Source organism: Rissa tridactyla, chromosome 8 (assembly GCF_028500815.1).
Source record: "Rissa tridactyla isolate bRisTri1 chromosome 8, bRisTri1.patW.cur.20221130, whole genome shotgun sequence".
Lineage (NCBI taxonomy): Eukaryota > Metazoa > Chordata > Aves > Charadriiformes > Laridae > Rissa > Rissa tridactyla.
The window spans coordinates 38,020,511-38,046,115 of NC_071473.1; the positions used below are offsets into that span (position 1 = coordinate 38,020,511).

The 25,605-nt window shown below is 38.6% G+C and overlaps 1 protein-coding gene across 4 annotated transcripts; it reads right to left on the bottom strand.

Annotated features, from left to right (window-relative positions):
* Positions 1-1,057: 1,057 nt before the first annotated feature.
* LRRC8B (leucine rich repeat containing 8 VRAC subunit B) lies at positions 1,058-24,887 on the bottom strand. Of its 4 annotated transcripts, XM_054211930.1 has the most exons (7): positions 24,733-24,876; positions 15,597-15,714; positions 10,529-10,571; positions 9,506-9,557; positions 8,037-8,136; positions 5,193-7,351; positions 1,058-4,146 (listed from the first exon to the last, which is right to left on the bottom strand). In XM_054211930.1, exons 6-7 carry the CDS (start codon positions 7,323-7,325, stop codon positions 3,874-3,876), a joined length of 2,406 nt encoding a protein of 801 aa, XP_054067905.1. In that variant the 5' UTR covers positions 7,326-7,351; positions 8,037-8,136; positions 9,506-9,557; positions 10,529-10,571; positions 15,597-15,714; positions 24,733-24,876; the 3' UTR covers positions 1,058-3,873. The 4 variants fall into 4 exon arrangements, with proteins under 4 accessions (XP_054067905.1, XP_054067904.1, XP_054067903.1 ...); XM_054211929.1 differs by lacking the exon at positions 10,529-10,571; XM_054211932.1 differs by lacking the exons at positions 10,529-10,571; positions 15,597-15,714 and adding an exon at positions 4,985-5,106 and having other exon boundaries at positions 4,066-4,146; positions 24,733-24,887.
* Positions 24,888-25,605: the final 718 nt, after the last annotated feature.

A 25,605-nucleotide genomic window follows, 5' to 3' on the forward strand; every position in this document is an offset into this window, starting at 1 on the left:
AGGAAGACATACGCTGCCTTCTGCTTTCAGGATTTGCAGCCATGTATTCCTAGTAGAATTCTTCAGTTGCTCCTATATTGTTCCCTATAATCCTGGCATTTATTGTGGTGGAAACGAAAAGAGGGAAAGAGTCACTTATTAGAAAGTGATTACAGAATGAACTGCAGGTCACATTCTTCAAGATGGGAAGTCTACATACCAAGGAAGTTTGTTAGCATGATGTAAATCTACTGGTTTAAAAAAAAAAAAAATCATTAAAACTACAATAATTTGCCATGAAAACAAAATACGTGAATCTGTAGGAGCACGGAACAACAGCTTTAAGAAGAATCTTATGCCTTATTTTACTAACACTGCCACCTCATAACAGGTAAACCGCAAGTCATTTTTAATTAGTTATTTCATTTCATCTCCAAGAAGAAAGGGCCACAGTTCTGTAAAACTTCCTAGAAAGGTCCTTATTTTGAAAGATAAGAATCTAGCACTGGAATACATAACATTACTTGCATGTTTGGTTTTTTTCCTTAACTTCAAAACACAGAGCCAAACCCAGGTTGCCACAAAAAGCCATCAGGTATCATCTCGCATTTCAATAGAAATGAGATCTTTGAGCTAACACAATGAGCAATACTTGAAACACATTCATGATTTACCACAAGCAGTATTATTTTTGGCAGTTTAGCCGCATGACAGCTGTATGTGCCAAGCTGGGAAGCGAATCATTGCCTTCTCACTTCTTCCAGTACAATTCCAGGCTGCATTCGATATTCAACCAGCTCACAAAAATTCAAGTAGGAGACTTGGAAAAAGGTTCTGTAACAATGATTAAGATGGAAGCTTAGTTCTAATCAACACAGGAGTTTCTCTCCTAGCCCAGAACACAAGAACTGCTTTGATACAGAGCATAGTGTTCATTTCCCACCGCTGTTCATTATCTTCACGCTTTCCTGTGGAAGATATACCTGCTAGCACATAAGCACAGACAGCTGGAAGCAGACTTCTGAGCTTTGCATTAAGTGCAACATCTCATACGGAAAACAAAGAACAGTTCATAGAATTGTAATGCAAAAAAAAAAATTTAATTTTTCAAAAAAATGGTCACGATATGGAAGGTCACAATACAAAGTTCTTAAACACAATACAACACTGAAACAAGTTGAAAAGCCTTTTTTGATTGGAAGCGATTAATACAAAGAATAGATGCCAACAATACTTATTGTACAAAGTTTATGACACTGGATTCATGTATTGATTCCCTGAAAATCCCCACATTTTGAAGAAATATTGAATATTAAGGTCATGGCTGAAGTGAATTCAAGAAATTCAGAGTTATATTTGTCTCCACCCTCAATTCTAAGCACTAGGATTGGGTTTCATGGTATAAAATAGATAGCAAAGGCACACTGTGGTTTGAAAACAAGGCTAGACATGCTAGCCTTTAAACTTTCTGGCTTTTGTCTGGGTGTTTTATGAACATTCAGATATACAGTGAAAAAATCCAACCCTCTTGAGGGGGTGCAGAATGAAAAAAATATTAAAGCCTGAAAAAATTTTACCTATAAAACAGTATTTATATTCTTATGCATTTCTTAGTGTTTCCCCAACTCATTTGAGGTTACACATTTTAGAAATGAAGTACCTTTCTCCAAGTTATTTCTGTTATTTCACTCTGACAGAACTAGCATAAAAATGCCCATTAAAGACCATTGTTTGCCTCCATCAGTTTTGTTGATTATGGAAAAGGACAGACGCACTGCTAAAAAGTTGAAGTTATTGGCCAAGCCAGCTACTTGCTTATTTAACTTTTTCAATACAGCTTTCCAATTTAGAAAAAAGCTTTAAAGAAAATGCTCGCTTAATCTTTTAAAAATTACTAGACTGCAAGTCTTGCATGTCAAATTCTGGCATGAAGTGTTCTTCAATGTTAAGTTATAAAGCCCTGACACAGACCTATTGCAATTATTAACAAAACTCTTGCCACAGGGGTGCAAAGCAATGTACTCTGGTTTAACCACAGCTAGCTCTGTGTGAGAACCATGTCAATTCCTACGGAACTATTATACAATTCAAAATTAGCTGAAAGTAGAGATTGTAAGAGCTATATACGGACACTATGAAAGACTGTTCCAGCAGCACCGGTCTGCACATAAACACAACTAATCAATTTACACTAAACATTTCTAGAACTACATAAAAAGTAATAGTTATACCACATCTTGGTTCCCTGAGAAGAAAAGTGCTCTAACTACAGAGGTCTTTGGAATGTCATCAGTACAGTGAATAAAGATGCACCTCTTGCACGGCTACTGCAGAGATATCTCCTACTTCCATCTTGATCAGACTTGGTTTTGGCATTTTCATTCAAAACAAACCTTACTCTCCACAAGAGTGGCACTGGAACAGGAGCAAGAGATGACTAGAAGTAGTCTAGCAGTAAAATCTGGTTCATCTGTGATGATTTGTTATTACACATTGGAACGTATAGTTAGCACACTTGATGAACAAAAAGTCATTAAGAGCACAGTTTACCTCATCTATTTAACCCATAATTAAGACTGGGTTTGAAAACTTTAATATAATACAAAAATTTTTCAAATATGTTTTGGAAAGGATGCTTTTTTATCCCAGGGGTACAACTTACATTTTTAGTGAACATGATAATCATCATGAGAGTTAAGACTTCAAATACAATAAAACAGCGCACAGCAGAAGAATGAAGCCAGAAACCATTTTATTTCCATCCAGTTTTGCAAGTATTAAGGATGGCATAAGAGCTCATTCCACCACTATAAAATTATTACATCCCTAGAAGAGGCAAAGCTTATAATGTTTCCTGTTTCTTTCCCTCCCAAGTGCTTACAAACTGTGTGATTATTTGGTTTGTTTTAATTGTGTCTTTCTGTCCCTATCTAATACAAACCTCCTTCATCCTCTCCCCAGCCATCAAAATACAGTAACTGGGTGTGGAGAAGAAGCACTGAGGCAGTCAGTAATGAGAAGTTATAAAAATGTTAAACAGCCACATACACTACACTAACACCCGGGATGCTCACAACATACAGAAGACAACTTTGCAACAATATCATGTTCCATTGGCCATTGTTACCTATGAAGATCGGTACTGTAAGATTTATTGTTTAGTACATGCACACAACAGTTACTCCAGATTCTTCTGATTCCTCCCAACTTCTAGACAGCAATTCATTTTGTATTTACTATTTTTAAGGTAAAATACTAAAACTGGTTTCAGGTATTATTGTCCAGCTGGTTTTAATAGCAAGATTCAAATGGCATCTTCCAAAAATTAGAGAATTAATGCTCAGTATTTCTCAAAAGCTTTAAAAATTAAGGTATCTTGAAAAATTACTTTCAGTATACCCCATGCAATTGAACTGCTCAATAGTTTAAATTCTGAATTTAATATACTCCAAGTTAGTGAAGAGTTCATATTTAGAAACTAATTCCAGACGGTTCTTAGATCTTATACGACAGGAGATGAAACTTTTTAAAATCATAACTATCAACAGAAAAAATTCCCATAGGAAAAAAGTATATACACTCTCACTATAGCAAGGCAATCAACTCTTCCATTTCAATACTATCATAAACATTTAACCAAATTAACCGGTAGAACCCAACCAACAATTGGTATTTCAGATTTTTCAATCATATGATTACCTCTTAAAGGCTGATCTTTTATTCAAATCAAAATAAATTTTTCTTTTCCAACACAATCCAGTTCGATGCATTTAAGTTTAAGACTGATTTGTAAACGGTTATCTCTCCCTCACTTCTCTACACCTATACAGATCTTTAGAGAGATATTAAGCAAAAGGCTTGTAAAACGCAGTGATGCAGAGTTTCATTTTAAACTTAGCACTTATCTGAGCACGTCTGCAAACGCTCTCTTACGCGAGGTGGAAGTGTTTTTAACAACCTTTCTTCTACGATTAGACTATTCCGCTTTAGGAACTGACATTCTTCCAGTTCAGCAGGAAGTGATTCAAGATAGTTTCCAATGAGCTCTAATTGAACAAGATTCAGTAGCTGACCCACACAAGGGGATAAATTCATTAGACTGTTATTTCCCAGAAGAAGAAATTGCAGCTTTTTGCACTGAAATAATCCATCAGGCAGCATTTCAATCTAGAAAAAGGAAAGAAAAGAACAAAAATTATGTACATTAGAACTTGTTAGCCTACATGCAGCTGCATGTTTTGACATCTCTCGGTTTTATTTTAGGATAAAAAAACCCCAACCTCTTAATTTACAGAAGGATAAGGAAAGGGAAAATGTAATGCTTCTATCATTATGCAAAAAAGTGCTTGAGAACACCACAATGGTTTTATATACTTGTTTTGTTTTGAAGATGCTCAGCTACTGGCAGAAGTCAAGACATAAGCGTGGTGGGGGGAGCGTATACATGCATGCATGCGCAGAAGTGCGTACAAATGTGTGCATGTGCAGGTGGCAGGGGAGATAAATAGGCTACTGTCTCCTAAGAATCACTTAATGAAAAACAAACACAGATTGTGTGGAGAGACGTTAGAGTTCCTGTGTTGTGAAACCTGTACAAACAGTTTTCTGTGCAGTACAGTAGCCCTGGTCCACGCTACTGACATGTAACATCCAAAACCAGCATCACCAGTGAAAACAATTATAAACCCCAAAAGATGTCTTAAGTCACAAGCCTCGACCCCATGGTAACAAGCCAGACAGTTTAGCATGGCTAACGAGGTTACCAGCTATAATTATTTCCCTCTTCCCAATCAGACAGCTGAGCTGCTCATCAGCTAGCTGTTGATTCACTACAGCTTTCAGTCTGTCATTTTAATGCAAAAATTTAACACTGTTCACTTCCATTAAAATATTACATAGGATAGACAGCTGCAGGGAAAGAGAAGCTACATTTCTGCAGCCATTCTAAGCTATACTATCTCTGGATCAGAGCCCTTAAGCTGCTACAGACCAGCATAGTACTTACTCTCTATTATGCAAGTTTTGATGACACCAAAGTTTTAGTAATTAAACAAGCACCATCCCTTTTTTCAGCTTGATTGGGTTTACTTTAATCATGAACACCACAAAAGCATTTTGAACCAGAGGCTGTTCCAGAAAAAATGGCAGATTAAGTCAATATTTGATTATGATTATTATTATTATTTTAAGTAGTAATTCAAACTTCTACTTACATGGTTTTTTGTCAAAGCCAAGTACTGCAGATTGGTGAGGTAACCGATTTCTTCAGGGATGGAGGTTAGCTTATTGTAGCTAAGATCCAAATAATGTAATTTTTTACAAAGAAATAGCTGCAATGGAACATTTTTAATATTATTATAATTTAGATACAATTGTTCCAGATTTGATAACGCACCAATCTGCACTGGGACATATGAAATACTGTTGTGCCACAATTTTAAGCAAGAAAGGTTCTTAAGATGTTGAAAACTAATTATTTCTTCCACTGTTCTGAGATTATTTTCTTTTAAGTCGATTTCATGCAAATTGTTTAGGGTAAAAATGGAATGGGGAATGCGCTCTAAATCACAGCAGATTAATTCCAAGGTTCTCAGGTTTACCAGCTTCTTCAGGTTATTTAGCACTATCAGTTTATTTCCCTCATTGTTGATAGACAAGTGTTGTAAAGAAGGCAGATCTGTAACCACTTGAGGTATACGGGAGAGGTTGTTTTTTAAGCAAATTGATCTCAGATTTTTTAGCCCCTGAAAGCTTTCATTGTATATGGAGTTGTGATGATCTAGCATGAAATATCCTGTTAAGCACAATTCTTGTAGGTTTTTTAGATGAAAGACCCAAAATGGAATTCTTCCCATCTCACTAGATTTCAGGCGCAATGTTTTCAGATTTTCTTCTAAAAAGCTGACTGCTGGATAATCCATAGTTACTGATGAATGATAAACATTGAGTTCTTTGAGATTGATTAGCTGGGTCACAGCTGAAGGAAGTTTGGCTTCAGGAATAAGTTCCAGGCTTAGGACTTCTATTTCTGTTAGTTCAAAAACACTGTCCGGAAGACCACTTAACATGAAAAGGTGAAGTTCAATCTTGTCTTGGGAATTTCTTACTAGTTTATTTTTCAGTTTTTCCACTGACCATTCGTTGTTAAGATTTATCTGTTTCAGTTTGTTTTCACTCAAATCAGATAGGAATATTGAGAATCGTTGGGAATAAAGAGGATCATACTGATCTGCCAAGTGGAGAATAAACGCAAAGTCATTCTTTACATCAGGTATATCACTGTAATTACTTTTCTCTCTCAACTTCTCAAAAGAATATTGCTTAAGTGAACTTCTTAACATCCACCACAAACTGTAAGTACAAGTTAAGCCATAGAAGATCACTAAAACAACATAAAAAGAAGCCAAAACTTTAAAAATTTCTGCTAGCGAATAAACACACTGGTACCTTTTGTAGCCCGTAAAGGCTTGAACATTAACTACACAATCAATTTCAAGTGTAATAAATGATAAATAGTAGGGGACATAAGTTATTATTATTACAAATACAATGACTTTCACTATAATCTGTTTCATGTACACTGTATATATGACATCCTTCTCTTCCACATGTACTCTGAATTTCTTCACTTTTTCAAATATAGCTTTAGCTTGTTCCCCTTCTTTTTTGTCAAGAACACTTGAAGAATTTTCTCTTCCAGTTGTTTCCAAGCCAGGTTGCGAGTATGGTAGGGACTGCCTGCTGGCCCCTATATCTACTGAACTCCCAGGTGATGAAATCACTGCTTTTGATTTGGCTATTGGCAACTTCCTCACAGACTGCTCGGCAACTGTTTCTGAGAGGGCACGCGTTGTCCATGGAGAATCAAAACACTTCTGAAGAATGGCTACAAAGTGCTCAAGCCTGGAACTTGTACTAGGATAGTAAAGCCAGAAATTACTGCAAGCTGCAAAAATAAAGGTATGCAGAAGCACTAGGTATGGAAAAAATTTGGCAAACCAGTGAAGCTGTCTCTCATAACATACTGCATCAATATAGGAATACTGCTGCCGATGGAGATCATTCTGGATTTTAAGCGGGATGATTATCTGTGCTGTAGAGCTAGCCGACATGTTAAGGTTGGCTTTAACTAAATCCCAAGGCACGGCACAATGATTGTCAAATTCTAGCTTGCAAGGAAGACAACACAATACTCTGGTTTGAGTAAGCTGGAGGGCCCCAGCGAGCACAGCAACTAGCAGCATTATCATGGTGAGGTAATACCAGAAGACATCCCACCATGGTTTTAGGATGTGGTATGATGACTGGGCATCTGCTAAGAGTTTGAGTTCTGTTAGCGTGATCATGACTTTCACCTGTGAGAGAACAGCAGCTGGTAGAGGAAAAAAGAAAAGACATCCTTAGAGAATTGTTACAAACAATTTATCTCACCGTTAAACACTTTAAGCTTATTACTATTTTCACAGTTTTAGATGTGTAACATTTGGCCTAGCATCCAGAGCATAGAAGGAGGATCCAAGAACTCCTGGCACCTAACTCTAAGCATCATATTTATTTTAAGCAAAGTTACTTGGGATATAAAAATTTAAATGAAGAGCGAAACTAGCGTCACAGATCAGGAGACAGTATATTTTGACCAAACATTTGGGTACTGTTCAAGTAGAAGCAACAAGCAGGTATAGGTTAAAGACACGTGTGATATTACTAGCAGTCCTTCACCACTGTCCTAAACTTGCATAGCAAAAGTGATTTCTTGTGTATGAAGAATTACAAGAATCAGAGCGCTATATTAACATGATGTGTCCTGTAATTTAGTATTTTCTACTAGATTAAATCATTCTACCCACTTAAAGAGTAAAGAATACACAAAAATTCTCAAAAGAGCAGTTTTGCATTACATATTCCTATATATAATTTCCCATGTTCTCCCATCAAGAGAATTAAGCTTACCGACAGAATGCAAATGAAGCTAACATAACTTGTTATAGTCCAATATTGTCATATATATAAAAGTAGCATGCTTAACCCCCAGCAGCACAGGTTTGATTCATACTTACTTTACTAATTAAAGAGAGTAAAATTCACAGCACTGCTCAGTCAGGAGGTCTACACCTTTTAAAATTCCTTGGACATGCCATCTTTACATCTGTCTTCATTCTGGATGGAAAAAACATTGAATATACTTTATTTTTAGTGGCTTCACCTAAATAAAGAGCAAACATTTCAGCTTTCACTAGAACTGCTGCCTTATTAGGGACATCAGAATCCATTAATCTTTGCATTGCTACAGCTACATGAAATGGAACACAACATACTCAGACACAATCATGTAGAATATGAAGTCAAAGTTTTGCACAGTCACATCAACACAAAAAACAGGAAACCACCTACAGCTAGCCCCGTTTCAACTGGGAAGTAATGACTTTTTTTGCCAAATAACTATGTGAAAATAAAATATGCAACGTGCAAGACTTCAAGAAGTAGAATTCAATCATAAATTTGATATACCAAAGTTTAGCAGAAATTCAAGTTTCTCAAAAACAGAAGCCCATAATTTGCATCCTGAAAAAAATAATCAATGAACTATCCAGTGTCCATGGCAATACCACAGACACTACCAGCTTTAGAGAAAACTTACTGTAAAGTTTAAGCACTACAGATACGAAGCAACAGGAATGTTCTGTACTTTTCTTATTCACAGAATCATTTAGGTTGGAAAAGACCTTCAAGATCATTAAGTCCAACCGTTAACCTAGCACTGCCGAGTCCACCACTAAATGATGTTCCTAAGCACCACATCTACACATCTTTTAAATACCTCCAGGGATGGTGACTCAACCACTTCCCTGGGCAGCCTGTTCCAATGCTTGACAGCCTTTTCAGTGAAGAAACTTTTCCTAACATCCAATCTAAACCTCCCCTGGTGCAACTTGGGGTTGTTTCCTCAGATCCTATCGCCTGTTACTTGGGAGAAGAGACTGACCCTCACCTCACTACAACCTCCTTTCAGGTAGTTCTAAGAGAGTGGTAAGGTCTCCCCTCAGGCTCCTTTTCTCCAGGCTAAACAACCCCAGTTCCCTCAGCTGCTCCTCACAAGATTTGTGTTCTAGACCCCTCACCAGCTTTGTTGCCCTTCTCCGGACTCGCTCCAGAATCTCAATGTCTTTCCTGTAGTGAGGGGTCCAAAACTGAACACAGTATTCGAGGCGGGGCCTTACTGGTGCTGAGTACAGGGGGACAATCAATTCCCTAGTCCTGCTAGCCACACTATTTCTGATACAAGCCAGGATGCTACTGGCCTTCTTGGCCACCTGGGCCCACTGCTGGCTCATATTCATAATATATCGGTACTGGACGTTTCAATTCCAAGCAGAGCTGACAAGGTGTTACAAAGAGACAAAGAACAGCTGAACTAAGGCAAAACCTTATTCTTACTCCACATTCACATTTGAAGGAAGAATGGCTGAAAATAAGTTAACCTTTCTTGCATTGACAAGGCTACTTTTAATAGAATGTATAAACTCACCAGGCCCACTCAAGGGAAAGCAGCTGTAGGACAGGATGGTTACAAAACACTCCTGGAGAGAAAATAAATTGTCCATCAGATCATGAAATATTTGAACTCCAATAACTGTGAGTATAAGAACAACAGCTCATTACTCTTTCTGCAGCAGTGTTTTAAAGGTTCAACATTTAATGAGAAAAAGATCTAACTAGAGATCTAGTTAGAATAATTTAAGATGCCACTCCCATCAAATTATTTACTTGGTCACCATCTAAAAGTTGCTTTTCCTAAAGTAGAGATAAGGTAATGACCCTTATTATTGTCCCCTCTCCAAGCACTGAAAGCCATTTAAGCTCAACAGCTTTTGCATTTAAGTAAAATTACTAGCCCTGCAGCTGAGATGCTCTAACCACAGCTAAGAAATAGCAATTTCTTCAATCCTTCCAGCTCAACTTGCAAAAAACACATCTGTAAATACCTTTAAAATGAGTTCTTTTGGTTTAATTCTCTGAGGTTTGAATATAAAAGTAAAGTACAAAAGGGTACTAAATCCATTCAAACTAAAGCTTTCATTCTGCAAAGAGTATCTGGATCGTGTCTCGACTCAAGCCAAACATGCTTGATTTGAACATAGACAGAAAAATCAAAAGTATTTTTTTCATTTCTGATCTAGAATTAAACCCAGTCAATTCTTCTTACTTGAACTTTGTTACAGAAATGAAAGACTTGAGACCCTGGTTAAAGTTGTAAAGAACTTGCTAAGAGATAAATATGTTGAATGATTCAACAAAGTAAGACCAAAAGGTAAAAATAATATATTTTTAACAAAGAAAAACATTTGAAAAGTCAAAGCGATCACTGAACTGGCTGAGAGTTTAAAATAGTGTGAAAAGGCCAATTAGCATGGGGATGGAAGAAATCCTTTTATGACGAACATCATCAGGGAGTTAGGCAGATATTAACATTTTAAGAAGATGCTTTATATAACTAAATGCTTATTAGAGAAAGTTACAAGTAACATAATTTAATAACGCACATACGTACTTTGCACTTTTATATAAAGAACACCACTCGGCGGGTAACAGACCTATTTGGGGGAATAAGCAAGGCTCTTGTTGGGTATAAGGGACAGAATTCAGAGTACAATAAAACAGTTAACAGTGTTTGATAAAGTATTTTCTCTAAGTCACTTAAAGAAAAACAGAAAATGGAACGCAAGCCAATTCTATTAAAAAAATATCGGTACACTTGAGAATATGCATAACCGAATACACCTTCTTCAAGCAATGCCACAATGCTCAAACATTATACAGGTTGAGAACTCAAAGTGAGACTGACCCATGTAATCTTGTAAGGTCTGTTTCTATAAAACGCTTTCTCACCTCCCTGCCTTGAAGTGGAAAGTTGTTAGTTGCTACTACATATTTCAGGAAAAAAAGGCTACATTCTTGCTCCGGTTTTAGAACACTTTCTAGCAGAAAGTGAGCGTCGCAATATTAAGTATTTAAATACTTGAACTCTGGTCTTGCTAATGACTACTTTTTTAAACCTGCCAATGAAGTATGCATATTTATTACAATTCTATGTATATGAAATAAAGCTTCCTATTAGAGAAGTACACAGTACATACAAGTGTAATATAAACATGTGAATTATTAATGATCATTTTGCTAAAGACAGTTTTCTTTCAAATCCTATCTGTACACCAAGAGTGACTAATCAAATGGAATAATGCTGAACTGTAATGGGTTTGATAAATTTCATCTCCAGCAGCTTTCAACCCATATCAAAGCCATAAAAGCTTTTCAAAGTGGCCTAATTTAATTGGCAATCTTTCTTAGAAGATGAGACAGAAGTTTAGCCCCAGGCTAAATGATGACTTCAGGAGAGTTACCCCAGAGCAGTACTGGGACGCAGGCCAGAAAAATAAAGTAATAAAGATCGCTAACATCTAGGCAATTTTTAGTTACTTCAAGACTTATAAATCTGATCAATAGAAACATATCCAGAATACGAATAAAAGCCTATCATTTTGAAAAATATTATCTATAAGCATCAGATATCCTGCCTCACCCTCCCCTGCTGCCAAAAGGTTACTTAACATTGTATTACCGCGTCATTTGGTCACTGCTCACATAATTTTAGGCACATTTAGTAGGGGATGGCTCTGCAGCAAGATAAGTGCCCGATTGTCCTCCCCAAAGGATAATGGGCTACAAAAAGCCCGTACCTGACAGGAAGCTTTGTTTTATTTTTAAGGCTGCACTGTTTTTGTTGATTAAGTATTCACCTAGTGTTTCTGACACACTAAGTTAATCAAAATAGATTTATACAGCTAAAGCACACCTGACAGGTATTCCAGTGGCCCCTCTATCTTGCCTTTTTCCCCTCTGCCTCAGAGAAATGCAGCCATCAAGTTTTCAGCCAATCTTTTTAGGGTCATGATGTTATCCCAACAACACGATGCGCTTCTTAACTGAGATAGGGAGATGCTGACATACAAAGTAAATGTGTCTGTTTTACCAATTTTCTATCAAAAGTGATTCCTGAACTACAGTACCAACTTAGCTTCTAGCTAGTGTACCACTTTTTCTCTCTCACCTGAAACACATCCTTCCCGGCTAAAACTTCCCCTGCTATTAGCACACTACTATTTCCTTTTCCAAGTGTTCCCTAAACAACAAAAAACTGGGTACTGCAAGAGTTCCCAGGGAAGCCCGACTTTATAAAGAATGATACTGCCATACGTACTCTTAACAGATGTATTCAGATGACCACCTCTGCCTTTTTTTAAGCCTCCTGTTAATAAGTAATAGACTACTCAATTCAAGCACTACATTTGATGTGTGGTCTTTCCGAATCTGTACTTTGACCACTTGTGTGCACATGCAGCGGATTCAGTTACAGAATCTTTTCAGTGGGGTTTGTATTTTTGGATCTGTTCCACTGAATGCAGAACAACATGCAAACAAGATTAGAGAAAGCTTCTTTCCAGTTCCTTCTGAAGAAGGTCACAGGTGATAATTAAACACGTATAAGTGATTATCCTTTTGTGTTTAAAATAAACCCGAAGACATTCCCACACTCTACAATAACCAGCATATTCCTCAAGCACAGGATGTTCAAGACTACACTAACATTGTTCAAGTTTTCCATATGAACCTTTCAAACAATCAAAGACTGTAATTAAAACTACAGACAATCTCACCATCTGCATCTGGATTAACTAGATGCCTTGCCTTTCTTAAATACTCCTGCTCTCAACACAATACTGCTGAACATAAGACGTGGAACAGCAATAGCAAAGTCTTAGGCTGTTTAAGAAGCAATCCTTGCTCTCTGGAGAAGGCTGTTTACATAAAACTATGTAGCCCAATAGTTTCCGGTGTGTGTGTGTGGACTACTGTAAACATGTTTTTAGTTTAAAATTTAGTAAGTTAGGCTGCACTGACATTTTCACTTTACATGGGTTACTTTTCCTCTACTACTGCTTCAGTGTTAACTGCATAGCACATAAGCTGAAAAAGTCTTGCAAAATTAAGCAACTACTACCCAGCTCTACCACTACCATACCTTCAGCAAGCTGAGAAAGAGAGTACAACATAGCGAGTGTATTTTAAATCGTTTCCTCAGCTACCCAAAAGCTTGGGCATTCCAAGGTTGAACACAAAAGGCCTTACAGCACCTGAAAAAGAAACACCTTAAAGGCAGCTTCCCCTAAACTCAGAATATCTGTCTTTATTCTGTTACTTCCTTTCTCTTTAATGCAAGAAGAATACTTTATCTTGCAGTCTAATCTAAATGGAAAATAAGCTTTACTCCAATTTGATTTGCTTTACAAGCACAAGACTTACTCTTCAAATCTGGCTGTGCAGAATTAGGTACACTACATTATGCATTTCCAACCTATGCCTGCAGCACTCCAGAAAAGACCATTGCCTTCCTTGAGACATATTAAAGTTAACTTCTCATTAAATGCCATCAATATGCAAGTATTAAGTCTTTTCTCTATTCAAGAAGACCAGTAAAGAATTAATCTTTGATAGAAAAATATGTCACTGGTCAAACACTCACTAGGGAGGAGATGGATCATCTTCAGACATTGTGATTCCACAGGTAGTTAGAATTACATACCTGTAGGCCACAGGATAACGAATCACATCAGCAAGGTCTGCAAAAGTCCATGAAGTTACTTGAGCCTAACTCTCAATAGTGGATGAGAGGGAGAAACCAAGTCAATTATTTTGAGGGTTGAAGTCTGTAATGAAGTTGTATTACAAGATATGAATTTAAAAGGTTGTTAAATGTGCTTTTTGTTTAATACTAGTCCAGCCTGGAGAGCTATTTTAAATACAAATTCATATTCAGATAGACATACTTTGACTGGTAAAAGCCCCTTCCCCAGCCCTCTCCTCAAGTTCAAGGTGCTAAAGACTGTATTCTAGCTATAACAGGTCACAATCTGTGCTCCTAGAAAGGCCTGTACTAGCAAGACAAATACTCAGTTTAAACCCAAGTTTAAGACCAAACAGACAGTAGGTGAGACAAGGAGTTTACACAAAAAAAAAACCCACTGCAAAACAAAACAAAGAAAAAAACCTGATAAGTAGGTACCTAGGAAACTTAGGAAACCTAGGTTTCTGAACAAGCATGTTTCTGAGTTAAACAGGCAAGCAATCTAATGGTAAAGAAACTAAAGTAAAATGAAAGGTAGACCAGCTTTGTTTTGCATATAATTGCATCAACGCAACTGAGCTCTTTGAAAGAAAGCTGTCTACATTCTGAGCAAATACCACTTCATTCATAGTCAAGGGGCTTTCTAAGACCCCCACCAAACCAAGCAGAATCCAGACTCTGAATCAAACCTGAACATTTCTAGTAAGCAATAGTTTGTACAGCTTTAGTGTCCTAGCACTATTTTCAAACTCAGAGATGCATTTTAAAAAAAAAAAAGAAAAAAAGAAGTTAAGGTTATATCAGGTGAAGACAGAAGTATGACAGAAGAAGGACTTTAACTACACAGACAAGTATTCCAGTGCTGTGGTCTCCTCTTTCCTTGAGGACACATTAAGATAAAACTACAGCCAAGCTGTAGTAGCTTTGGCAGACCATAGATATATTTTCACCTTGTGCCTTCATCCCTTTAATTCTTTTTAACTACAAATATAAACTTAAGAGCGGTATTAACATCTAAAATACTGATTACAATAAATATCAAAACAAGCATATGTTTAGAAGAGAGTACTTTGTATTGGTTATACAAAGAATCCAAAGAGTAAGTTCACTTAGAGAAATTTTTTGTTTCACTCTAATATTTAACTAATAATTGAACTTATTTAATTTGTATTCTCAACAGAGACTTTAGCACTCTTTTTAGACAGATTTTTTATTTGGTACATTAATTTACGTTTCTTCAAACAGTTGTACATCTCACATATTCCTCCTTAAAAAGGAAAATATTAACAGAAAAAGACTGCCAAAACTCCACATTGGTATTACCCACTAAAAAACTGCTCTGCTATCACGAGTCTGCTTGGCAATTCCTAAGGAAATATAGCAAAACCCATTAACAGAGTAAAAAAAAAACTAGAGAGTTCCATAAGACTTTTAAAAAAAATAAGAGTGTAAAAAACTGTCGTGGCACATTGAGGTGTTAGTGATCCCCTCTGGCTAGTTAACAAGCCCAGGCTTGTGCAGTGCAGATCTCTTGGCCACAGGATAAACTCAGGCAGCTCACAGCAGAGGAGTCTGCAGGCAGCTCCCACTTGGTACCAGCGATTATTGACAAAGCGTCCTTGTCTTTATCAAGAAGCGCAGCAAGCAGTTCTCCTGTGAACATCCTTCCTGGTTGACAGCAGAAGTGATGCAGAGAGTTGTTTTCTTATAAGAAAATTTTATATTAGCTCAAACGATCAAAATGAGGTAACCCGTTCTACAGGCAGGGTCTGCGTGGTGTGCTGCACAAGGATTGAAGGCTCATTTGGTGCTGCACACACAACTCGTGTTTCCAGCTTCTAAAGGGATGCAAGATTACCTATACTATTCTCTTTCTTTATATAGTGTCAAATCCAATAAAAAGCATTTTAAATGATACTGTACAGAGTTCGAGTACCTTTTTTTACTGAGATCATCATGGACTAGCACCTCTTGGTGCAAACCACAAACGATACAGTCTTCCAGAAGGTTGCTTCTGCTATTCTCATGAAGTAAAAACAGGGGCCAAAAAAAAACTGAAACAAAGAACAAGTCCCAAACATCTGTTAAGTGGCACCATACAGTCTGATCACATTCATTTTCAACACAAAGAGGTTACTATTTAAAGTGAAGCACTATCTTCTGCCAGCCTCCTTTCCCCCTTTTTTTTGGCCCTGTAACATTTCAAGTAAACAAAAACTTCACTATTGAATAAAAAGTAGGAGAGGGGCATGCATTCCTACTACTTCTGAAGTATCTATACACTTCTAAGAGCCCAAAGAACTGTATTTTTAAGCTCGGCATTAGACAGCCCATAATGAAGTGCACAATTTAATGCAACAGAAAAGAAAGTCAATTCATGTTAAGTCTCAAAAAGGGGACACAGTAACACAAGCAGAATCAGCACCCAAGCAGTACAAGAGACTTTTTCCTTTTTTTACAAATAAGTTTGAAGCCAAGCACATTCAAAGCATGTATCAGTTACCTCCTTGTAGACAAACCTACCTTTTTTCATTAAATGTTAATGGATTTGTGAAATAGGATTGCAAGAGCACTGAGATACTAGACTGCATCACCCACAGCAATGTACTCAAATCATCAATATCACCCCAGAGTGGCTCAGCTATCACAGACACAAACATACAATCATGAACTTCATATATATTTAAAGAAACAAACAAGTCCAGTTACAAATCCATTAAGTTTTTTCCTTTCAAAAAATATAACACTCAAGTTATAGAAGTAAAAACTAAACAGAGCTTGCTAGACCAAGTAAGCGCATTTCTTTGATAAATAGTTTTCTAAACAAGCCGAGTGCAAGAGATTTAATCTAGGTTACAGAAAACAACTTCCAGAGTGACTCCATACTATATCAGCTAAGACAAAGCTGGTAATTTCACAAAAATTACAAGCAATTCACAGAAAAGGAGACAGGTCATAGGCCATGCCGAACAGAGAACAGGTAGACTAGATAAAAATAAGATTTAACACTTATGGGGACTGCAGCAATGGGAAAGTGTAAAAAAAATTAAATTGTGCAAACAATAGGCTTTTTCCTCTACCTTTTGAGTCAGTTGCTGGAAGCAACCAAAAAAAGAGGGGAAAACCCTACCTGGACTAATCCTTTGTACGAGGAACACGCCACCGATGATGTAGCCCTAAGAGCAGCAAAGGCTGTCCTCCACTACTATCCGAGAAAATACTCGTAGCAGACAGGTGCACCATCCCTGCACAAATCTGATCTGGATGCCTGAAGAGCATTATCATCCCATTTAGAAAAAGACAACAAACCCAAAATCAGAACTGTGAGACTAGCAATGCTCAGAGTGATGGTGCCTCTTAAGTAGGCTAAAGGAAGTGGGCTTTCTAACATAAGAAAAAGAGGAATGAGAATGTAGTGGGGGTGGAGAGGAAGGGATAAAACAGCATGGGAAATGCATCTGCCTTCTCAGGACGGAAGTACATAGCCCATCTGTGCTCAGCTAATACTTATTCAAACCAGCGTGGGAGGAGACAACTCTCTCCAGAGATGACTGCAGGCATGCCATGCTGTCAAACATTCCAGCCCAAAGGTGCCATGGAAGATATCACAGAAGTGGCGCAGATTACACTCTTAAATGGTACCTAAAAGAACAGGCCTCCTTTGATGTTTCCCTGCCCCCCAACTAGCTTTTACAATCCATATGGCAATGCTGAACATAGAAATACTATACCAATACTACAAACAGTCCTTACTTCGAAGTCCCAAAGAAATCTTAGAACAAGTTTGGAGCATTAAGTATGAAAAGTCTCCTTGGTTCTTCATCCATTGTTTCGTAAGCAATGAAGATCACACGAAAAGCAATCTCAAAAGGTCTAGACTGGAACTGATATCTGTTGTATTCTGTACCTTTTATAGCTCTCCCAGAAACCATCTTACACAACAGCACATCGAGTCCTTCATCCCAGTACTAATGTAGCTAACACAGAGTCAGACACCTTCCAACTGCATGAAATTAGATTTTCAAGCTCACTTATAACACCTTTTTATTCTCATAACCACATTCTTGGGTCTTTCTCATGCTGAGAAATACGAATACATAACCATAAGACAATGGTATCGGCTGCATCCCTCCAGCATTCTAAAGGAAGCCACAATGGTATCTATTTAATTCTGCATACCAAGATAAGTACTACAATAGAAAATTAATTTTTATCCCCTTAGTTTCCAGAAGCCAGGCAGATACTCACGATGTCCATCCATTGTGCTACTGTGCTCAGGACATCAGAAAATAAAGCAGAGGAAGATAACACTGGAGAATATTCACAGCTTAAATACTACAAAGTTTCCCTACTAGCAGATTCTTTAATTATAGTATAGTTTATTATCTACAGTCTTCAAGAGCAGTAAAAGTACAAAAAAGCCAGCAGTATAAACCAGTTATGATTATTTAACAAAAACCATCTTTCTCTGGGAAAAGGCCAGGAATTGCTCATACACGCTCTTCCATTTTCAGTGTACTTTTCAATAAAGTTATAAATGGCAGAGACCCTTGAAATAACCAAGACAACTCCTGTAACCAGTGGAAACAAGTCTGAAATAAGAAAATACTCTCAGAAGGAGAAGCCTTGGAGTACGCCCGCACACCTGAACTAGCTCTGAATTAATTTCAAGTACCACCAGGAGTGCTGCTGTCACAGCAGAACATAGCGTGGACTACAAATCCTATTTAAGAAGTCAAGTAAGCATTTGGGTCAATTTTGTAGTCCACAGGGTATCATGCCGCTATAACTAAGCTATCAATATAATACGTTATATGGTAATGTAACACCTTAGGTACTAATGTATTAACTAAAACGTGTTCATATTCTGGTTTGATACTTCCAGATAAAGTTCCTATAAGGAATTCAACAGCACTGCATTTAGACAAAGATCAAAGGGGGCAACATTTTTCATACCATAGGAAGTCCTGCTAGTTTTGCACAGAGCAGAGTACTGAAATCTAGTGGTTTAGATATTCAGAACCTCTATTGTACATATTTTCCTGGCTCAAACACTGCTTTCCAATACAATAACCATATCCAACCCATTTAATAGGGATGCTTACCTCTGACAGCTGAGTAGTTCTATACAAGTCATTTTATTTCTCTCTACCTCAAATTCCTCAGCCATAAAATCAAGGTAATATTTCTCCCATTCTTCATAAAGTATTTAAATGAGGAACATTATACAGTAATAACACTTCTTACTAAGTAATCATGGATGCTATTCTGGATTGTACTACAGGTTCTATTAGGTTCTGACAGCTGGCAGCACACGTGCTATTACTTTTTCTAATAGCGGTCAGACAGTTATCACCTTTGCCTAATCTCAGAAATATGAATTTGCATTTATACTCCTTTTCTAGCTAGAATCGCTTTGATGTTTCTAAAATATGAACAGTTATTTGGTACCATAAGTTAAAATTCCAACATTTCACTTAAAAAGGAAACTGATGTTTTTTCAGTATTTATAAACTGCCAAGACCAAACAGCATCCTATTAGGATAATAGATGTTGAGAACTAACAGAAACATCAAGTGAACATCAACAGAAACACAAATCAAAAATATATACCAAATACATTCTGTCTCTGCAACATAATTATTACCAGGTACAAATATAGCTACAAGATTTAAGAACAGCCAAAAAACTGTTTTGGTTTTAAGTTTTCCTGATGCTGCATAAGTTTCATGAAGAACTTACCAGAAAGGAATATTATTACTTCCACAGACCACAGAGAAGAATTTAACGACATCTAGGAAAACATAATTATCAGGGCAGCAATACAGAAACACATCTGATTTCACTCTATTAGTTCTGACATTGGAAAGCTGATTCAGATTTTGAGCAGTGGCTCGTATCTCTTCTCAGAAGCAGCAGCTTTTCATCTTGTTTAACAGGAAAGACAGTTATTCTTGAAAGCCAGCCTGACAAGTTAAAACACTTGATTCTAGATGTTCAGACTAAACATCCAAAATAAAATAATGAGAACAGGTAAGTTTCCAATTTACATCAGGCACTCTTTTTGTATCTAAACTCTCCTGAAACCCATCATGTTATTTTTTTAAAGAATCTCCCCACCCCAAAGGAAAAATTCATGAAACTCCGCAGCCAAATACAAACTCACCGGAAATGGAACAGGTTTAACTAATGCTCTGGCAGGGAGCGTGCTGTGCACACAATCACCTCAATCTCTTCAGTATCTTCCTGTTCATATTATTCTACATTATGTATTTATTAATTGGACAAAGCACCCAGCTACATCTTCTTTTAATAAAATTAAAGGACCAAAGGACGAATTTCACATTGCACATACTGTGTAATAGTCTACGTGCAAATTACATACTACTGCCTAAATCCAACTCTGCAGTTTGAGAACTGCCCATACGATCACAAGAAGTAAAAGCGCTGTTATGCTTACCAGAAGCATCTCCTAGAACAATGCTAAGTTTCAGAACCACATACAAGTGATCAAACTTGAAAGCTACAGTAAACCTACAGTAATCCCACTTTTTTTCCTGAACAAACACAAAGTTAGCTTAGCACCTGTGTTCACGCTTTACACTTCCATCAAGCCGTGCAACGTACTCTTCTACTGGGCAAAATTTCCTTTTTGAGTAGGCTGTCTGAGGAGACCTAACAACTGGCAAGTTTTTTCAGATAGCAGCACTACAAGAAAAACACTTTTTGGTATGAAGCCAAGTTTAATAACTCCGAAAACAGTCAAGGTTTTATCACCACCTGAACCAATTAAGAACTCAGAAGCAGAACGAAAAAATCCAGCCCCATATTTGTAAGAAACCGAATAACAGTTTGAAGCAAAGCAGACGCTACTTTTAACAACTCCAGTTCAGTAAAGCATTTGAGTATTGACACATCCCGTCTCACTTTAATTAAGCAATGTTTTGGTGTTTTCCTGATGTTGAGTCAGTGTCATTGCAAAGTTAGTATTTAAACAACATTAATGTTTAATAAAAAACGTTTACTTAGAAAACAGTTTTCCTGTACTGCAAAGGCACTGGCAAAGTAATAATAATTTTCACACTTTCATTGGCATGGGTTGGAAGTGATAGTTAATCTTGTTAATAATTTAAACACACCTAGAAACAGTGTTTCAGTTAAAACTTTTCAAATGCCCTCTCTTCTTCAAATATTTTGGATTACACAACAAATGCACATCAAGATTTTGCATGCATTCAGATGGAAAAGTTAGTTTAAAGGATAAATATTTTAGCATTAGAGTCTAAATTTGCATTTCTTTAATTCCAGCTCAGTAATCTTTACATTTGCATGCAGATGAACTTAGCTACCAGAAAATACCTGAATAAGTGTTTGACAACCTGAACTACTTACAGAATACCAATATTTTCCCCAGAAAACTAAAACAATAACATCCAGGAAATCAGGGGTTATATTTCCTGGGGTTTTAAGTGAGAGCTTTAAAATCAATGTCACTTTAATTAAGCCTGAGTAAACTACATGACCATAGTCTGTAGCTGCTGTGCCACAAAAATAAAACTTTGTTTCCATATTAAACTAAAACCACAACTCAAGCTAGTATCTCCCAAACAAACAAATCGTGTTTACAACAAGGTCTCAAGCCTACTAACAATTAGCAGCAACAAAACCAGACTGTGTTACTACCATAGTCTTTATCAGTATCACTGGATCCCTTACTGGCATTTTTAATCCCTTCAGTTTCTCACAGTCAACTAAATTCTCAGTTTCAGTATAAGAAATTGCATTTCAGTTTACAGTACCAGAACATACTGAAAAGTTGAGCACTTGATGAAAACGCACTCACATAATTTAATTCAGGGTGTGTGAAGACACTATTTTGAAACAGAATGGCACCAATAAGAATTGAGATGAAGATACTCCATTACGAGCTTTCTCCACAATTCCCTTCCGATTGCTGAAAACCCTTAGAATCCTCTTGGGTGTACATTGGACAGGGGTGTGCCAGCATTATACCCCAAACTGCATTTCCAACAGCTTTCCTGAGAGCTGCATCATCTGCCTTCTTTCCAACGTACCACAACACTAGGAAGTATAGTCTTTCCGTATAAGGAAGTTTCAACCAGATAACTGGGGAAACTGTTCACAAGTATTATGAAACTTTGGTTCAATATTGAATTACAATTTGATTTCAACTAGCTAGAAATTAAATCCCCAACTAGTTCGTAGCATGCTAACAACTCTTGGGGTAAAGAATCACCAAACCCAAGCATAACTACGATAAACTGAAGCCCGCTTACCAAGTCTGGTAAAACTCTAATTGGAATGTATGGACAAGATAGTTCATACAAATAAGCAGTTTAGTTATTAATAACTTAAGATTCATAAGAAGCTTTCTGACATTCATGAGGCTGACTGCCCACATGGCAGTGGCAGGGTTAATAAAATTCAGGCCACAGCCTCTCAGCTACATTTACCAGCTACCACAAAGCACAGTTACAAGTTTGCGATGTGCGGTTCTGAACTCACTCCATACAGGGTACAAATATGTATTAGACAAGGTATACCATAGCTTGTCACCAGTTAAGAAGAATAAAGCATATAATTTACTAGTTAATTATTAGCAAAAACCCAACATATAATCTATACCACTTACACATTAAAATGACAGAATATTTAAATATGAGAGTATTAATTCCACTTTACATTCCTTGCCCTTCTGCATGGATACCCATGGTATCTGAACCCAATATCTTCATAACCACAGCACAGATTTCTAACTTATCTTTAAAAAGAGTAACTGTAAGAGCAACTGGCAGCATAACACTATTTGCAAGGCAACAGCTGTTATAAGGATGCCTACAGAAAGGACAAATACAGCCCACGGGACAGTGCACAGAATACAGATAGCGTGAAACATTCAGTTAGGGAACAACAGAGACCAGTATAAACCACACCTTATCCCCTTAGTCACATAAAATATCCATTTCTAATCCCAGCTGAGTAAAGCTTTATGGCTTTAGCAGTAGGTATGGTAAGCTGAAGTAACATTATAGTGCCACAGTCTCTTTTGCTACCTGTAGCATGTCAGGCAAGGCAGGCACAGCAGCAGCTACAGGAACACAAGATTTCCCCTTCCACCCTCTCTTCAGAAACTCATTATAAAAATACTTCTTTGGCAGTGGCATATTGCTCTACAAAGATCATTCTACAATGCTGAAATACTGATGGATGTTTCTTTAGCATTGTTGGTCCCTCCCTAAAATTTACTCAACATGCTTTCATCAATTTCAAAGAGAAGCTGTACTGGTATCTTGCCAGAAACAAAAGGCAATTTTCTTTTTCTCCCCATGAGAATCCTATTTTCCTGAAAAAGGAAAAAAATAAGAGTCAGACCAGCAACTCTCTTCTCTCAAGAGTGCAAGGGAACCGGCACGTTAATACTGCAAATTTCTAAAAGGTACATCAATTCTACTGAAGTTGAAACTCAGTTACGTTATGCTAACGTAAAATTCAGTAGAGCGTAAAAATATATGCTAATGCAAAACTCTGTGATAAACATTTTGTTATCTAGCTACAACAGAACATTTAAAACACGGTGGAAAACCCTTAAGAAAACTTGTTCCCTTTCCTAACTATTGGTTCTTTACTACTGCCGTTCTCCCTTCTGCTCTCATTTCATGTCCCTTGCCCTTCTCAGCACCACAGATACTGAAGAAAAGCACTACTTAGGACAACTCTTCTGTCCCCCTTGCAGTCAGCTGAGTTACACAGAGTAAAGAAAACACACGCAACGTACACAGTAAATACATAATATATTCTATGAGTGATATACTATAAAATTTTGATACTTCAGTCTTGTGGGCTTTTTTCCTCCCCTCTCCTTAAAAGTTTAAGAGCTCAAACAAGACAAATCAATAAGCCCTGATCTTTTGCCCTCTCTGCTAGCAAGGTACACAAGGAAGAATTCTGAGACAGCAGGAAATAATTGAGGCCTTACCTTATCACTTCAGCAAACAGATAAGGAAAGCTGAGAGTCAGCAAAACAGGTAGCTTTGATACTTGAAACTGCAAGTGACCACATAGTCCCTAGCTCATCCTAGCACTACTTGCAAGCTACTGTTTTAAAGGGCCACAATAGGTGCCAATTCAAACACAGTTTACCTGATCAGCGTAATTAATGACAACCTTCATATAACATTACACGCTAGAGAAGTCTGCTTTAACCAGTCCTATAGAACTGGTTAATTGCAGTATTCAGCACAGACAAATTCTTGACTGAAGCCAGGAAGCTGCCTCAGTTTCACCACAGAACAGCCTCACGTCACCAAAACACCTCGCTAGGATGCCAGAGAAAGCGACCGTGCAAGAAACCCCTCGCTACGAGAACGGTGCCTGGCTGGGGATGAGAAATACGAGGGCAAGACCGAGGAGAGGAAGAGAACGACAAAGACGAGGAAAAGGGACGTTTCTTATTTCACACGCGATACTGCCAGGCCTCGGCAGCGGGTTTAACTCTTCTCTTCCTTTCGGAGAAGTTGGGACTTGGCACCCGCCCGCCGTTTGCTCCAGGGCAGGTGCTGCCGCCGCACATGGGCCGCTGCCGCCCGGCCGCGCCGGGAGCCCGGGGGAGAGGAAGGAAGCCTCAGGGCGACCTGTGGCGCCCCGGGTCACTTAAGGACACGTGTAAATATCGCTTACGCAAATCAGAAAACGGTTTTTTGGTTTTGATGTTGTTTTTTTTTCTTCCCAGCCCCACCCGCACGGGAGCGGGGCGGCCGACAGGCCCCGGGGGCCGATAGAGACTCCCTCCGGAGCCCCGTCCCTCCATCCCTCCCAGCCCCGGCCGGCCTACGGGGAGGCGGGCAGGTGAGCGGCGGGGCGCCGCCGAGGGAAGGGGCGACAGCCGCGCAGGCTCACCGGGCCACCGGGGGCCGGCAGGCCCCCACCTCTCCCGCCGCCGGCGGGGGCCCCCTCAGGCAGGCGGGAAAAAACGGGGGCCGCCCTCGGGAAAGCTCCGCTCCCTCCCCACGCCGCGGGGCACCTGTCAGCACCGTCCGCCCCTCCTCGCTTACCTGCCCACACCGCCTTCCTCCCCTGCCTAGGCCCGGCCTATGACCAGGCGCTCCGCCCGCCCGCAACGGCTCCCTCCGTCCGCTCCGGCGAACGGGCAGCGCGGCGCGAAGCACCGGCTCCAACCGGCACTTCTCGGATCCGCCCCGCCGTTGTCACGTTACCGGCGGGGCCAACCAATGGGGCGAAGCCGGCGGAACCGCTGACAGGCGGCGGGGCGGGGAGGGGGCCGGGCGCGGCGGGGCGCTTTTGTCCGCCGGAGGCGGACAAAAGCGCCCCGCCGCGCCCGGCCCCCTCCCCGCCCCGCCGGGGTCACCTGCGGCGGCACCTGAGGGTCCCTCCTCCTCCTCGCACTCTGCTATAATAACGATTATTGTTTGTCTCGTCACCGGTTTGGTAGGGAAAAGGGGTCAATTTTAATTACTTCCCCCCCACCTTTCCATAAAACCCCCAACTCGTTTTCGTCACAGGTGTAGCAACCCCCCCCTCCCTTCATTGAAACAGCTCAGTGAGGAAATTTAGCAAAAATAACAATTTGCAAATTGTATTCATCTATCTGTTACTATAATCGTATTACATTTAGCTATTATTATTAGTTTCAACTTCAAAGAGCCACAAAAACATAATGTGCTTTTGTATGCACTTGTTTTGAAACACAAGCTGAAAGTGAAGCTAAATATAAATAAAAGCGAAGCTTGCTTTTTAACCCAAACACATAGAAACATGTATATTGTAAAAAACAAAAAAAAATGCATCTTTGTTTCCCAACTTTGCAGTGATATTGGTAGCATCGCAGAGAATGTATTTGTTTTAGGCTGGCGGTTTCTACTTAGGGTGATGTACCCAGACAGCAACTGAACCTCAGAGAGGCCGCT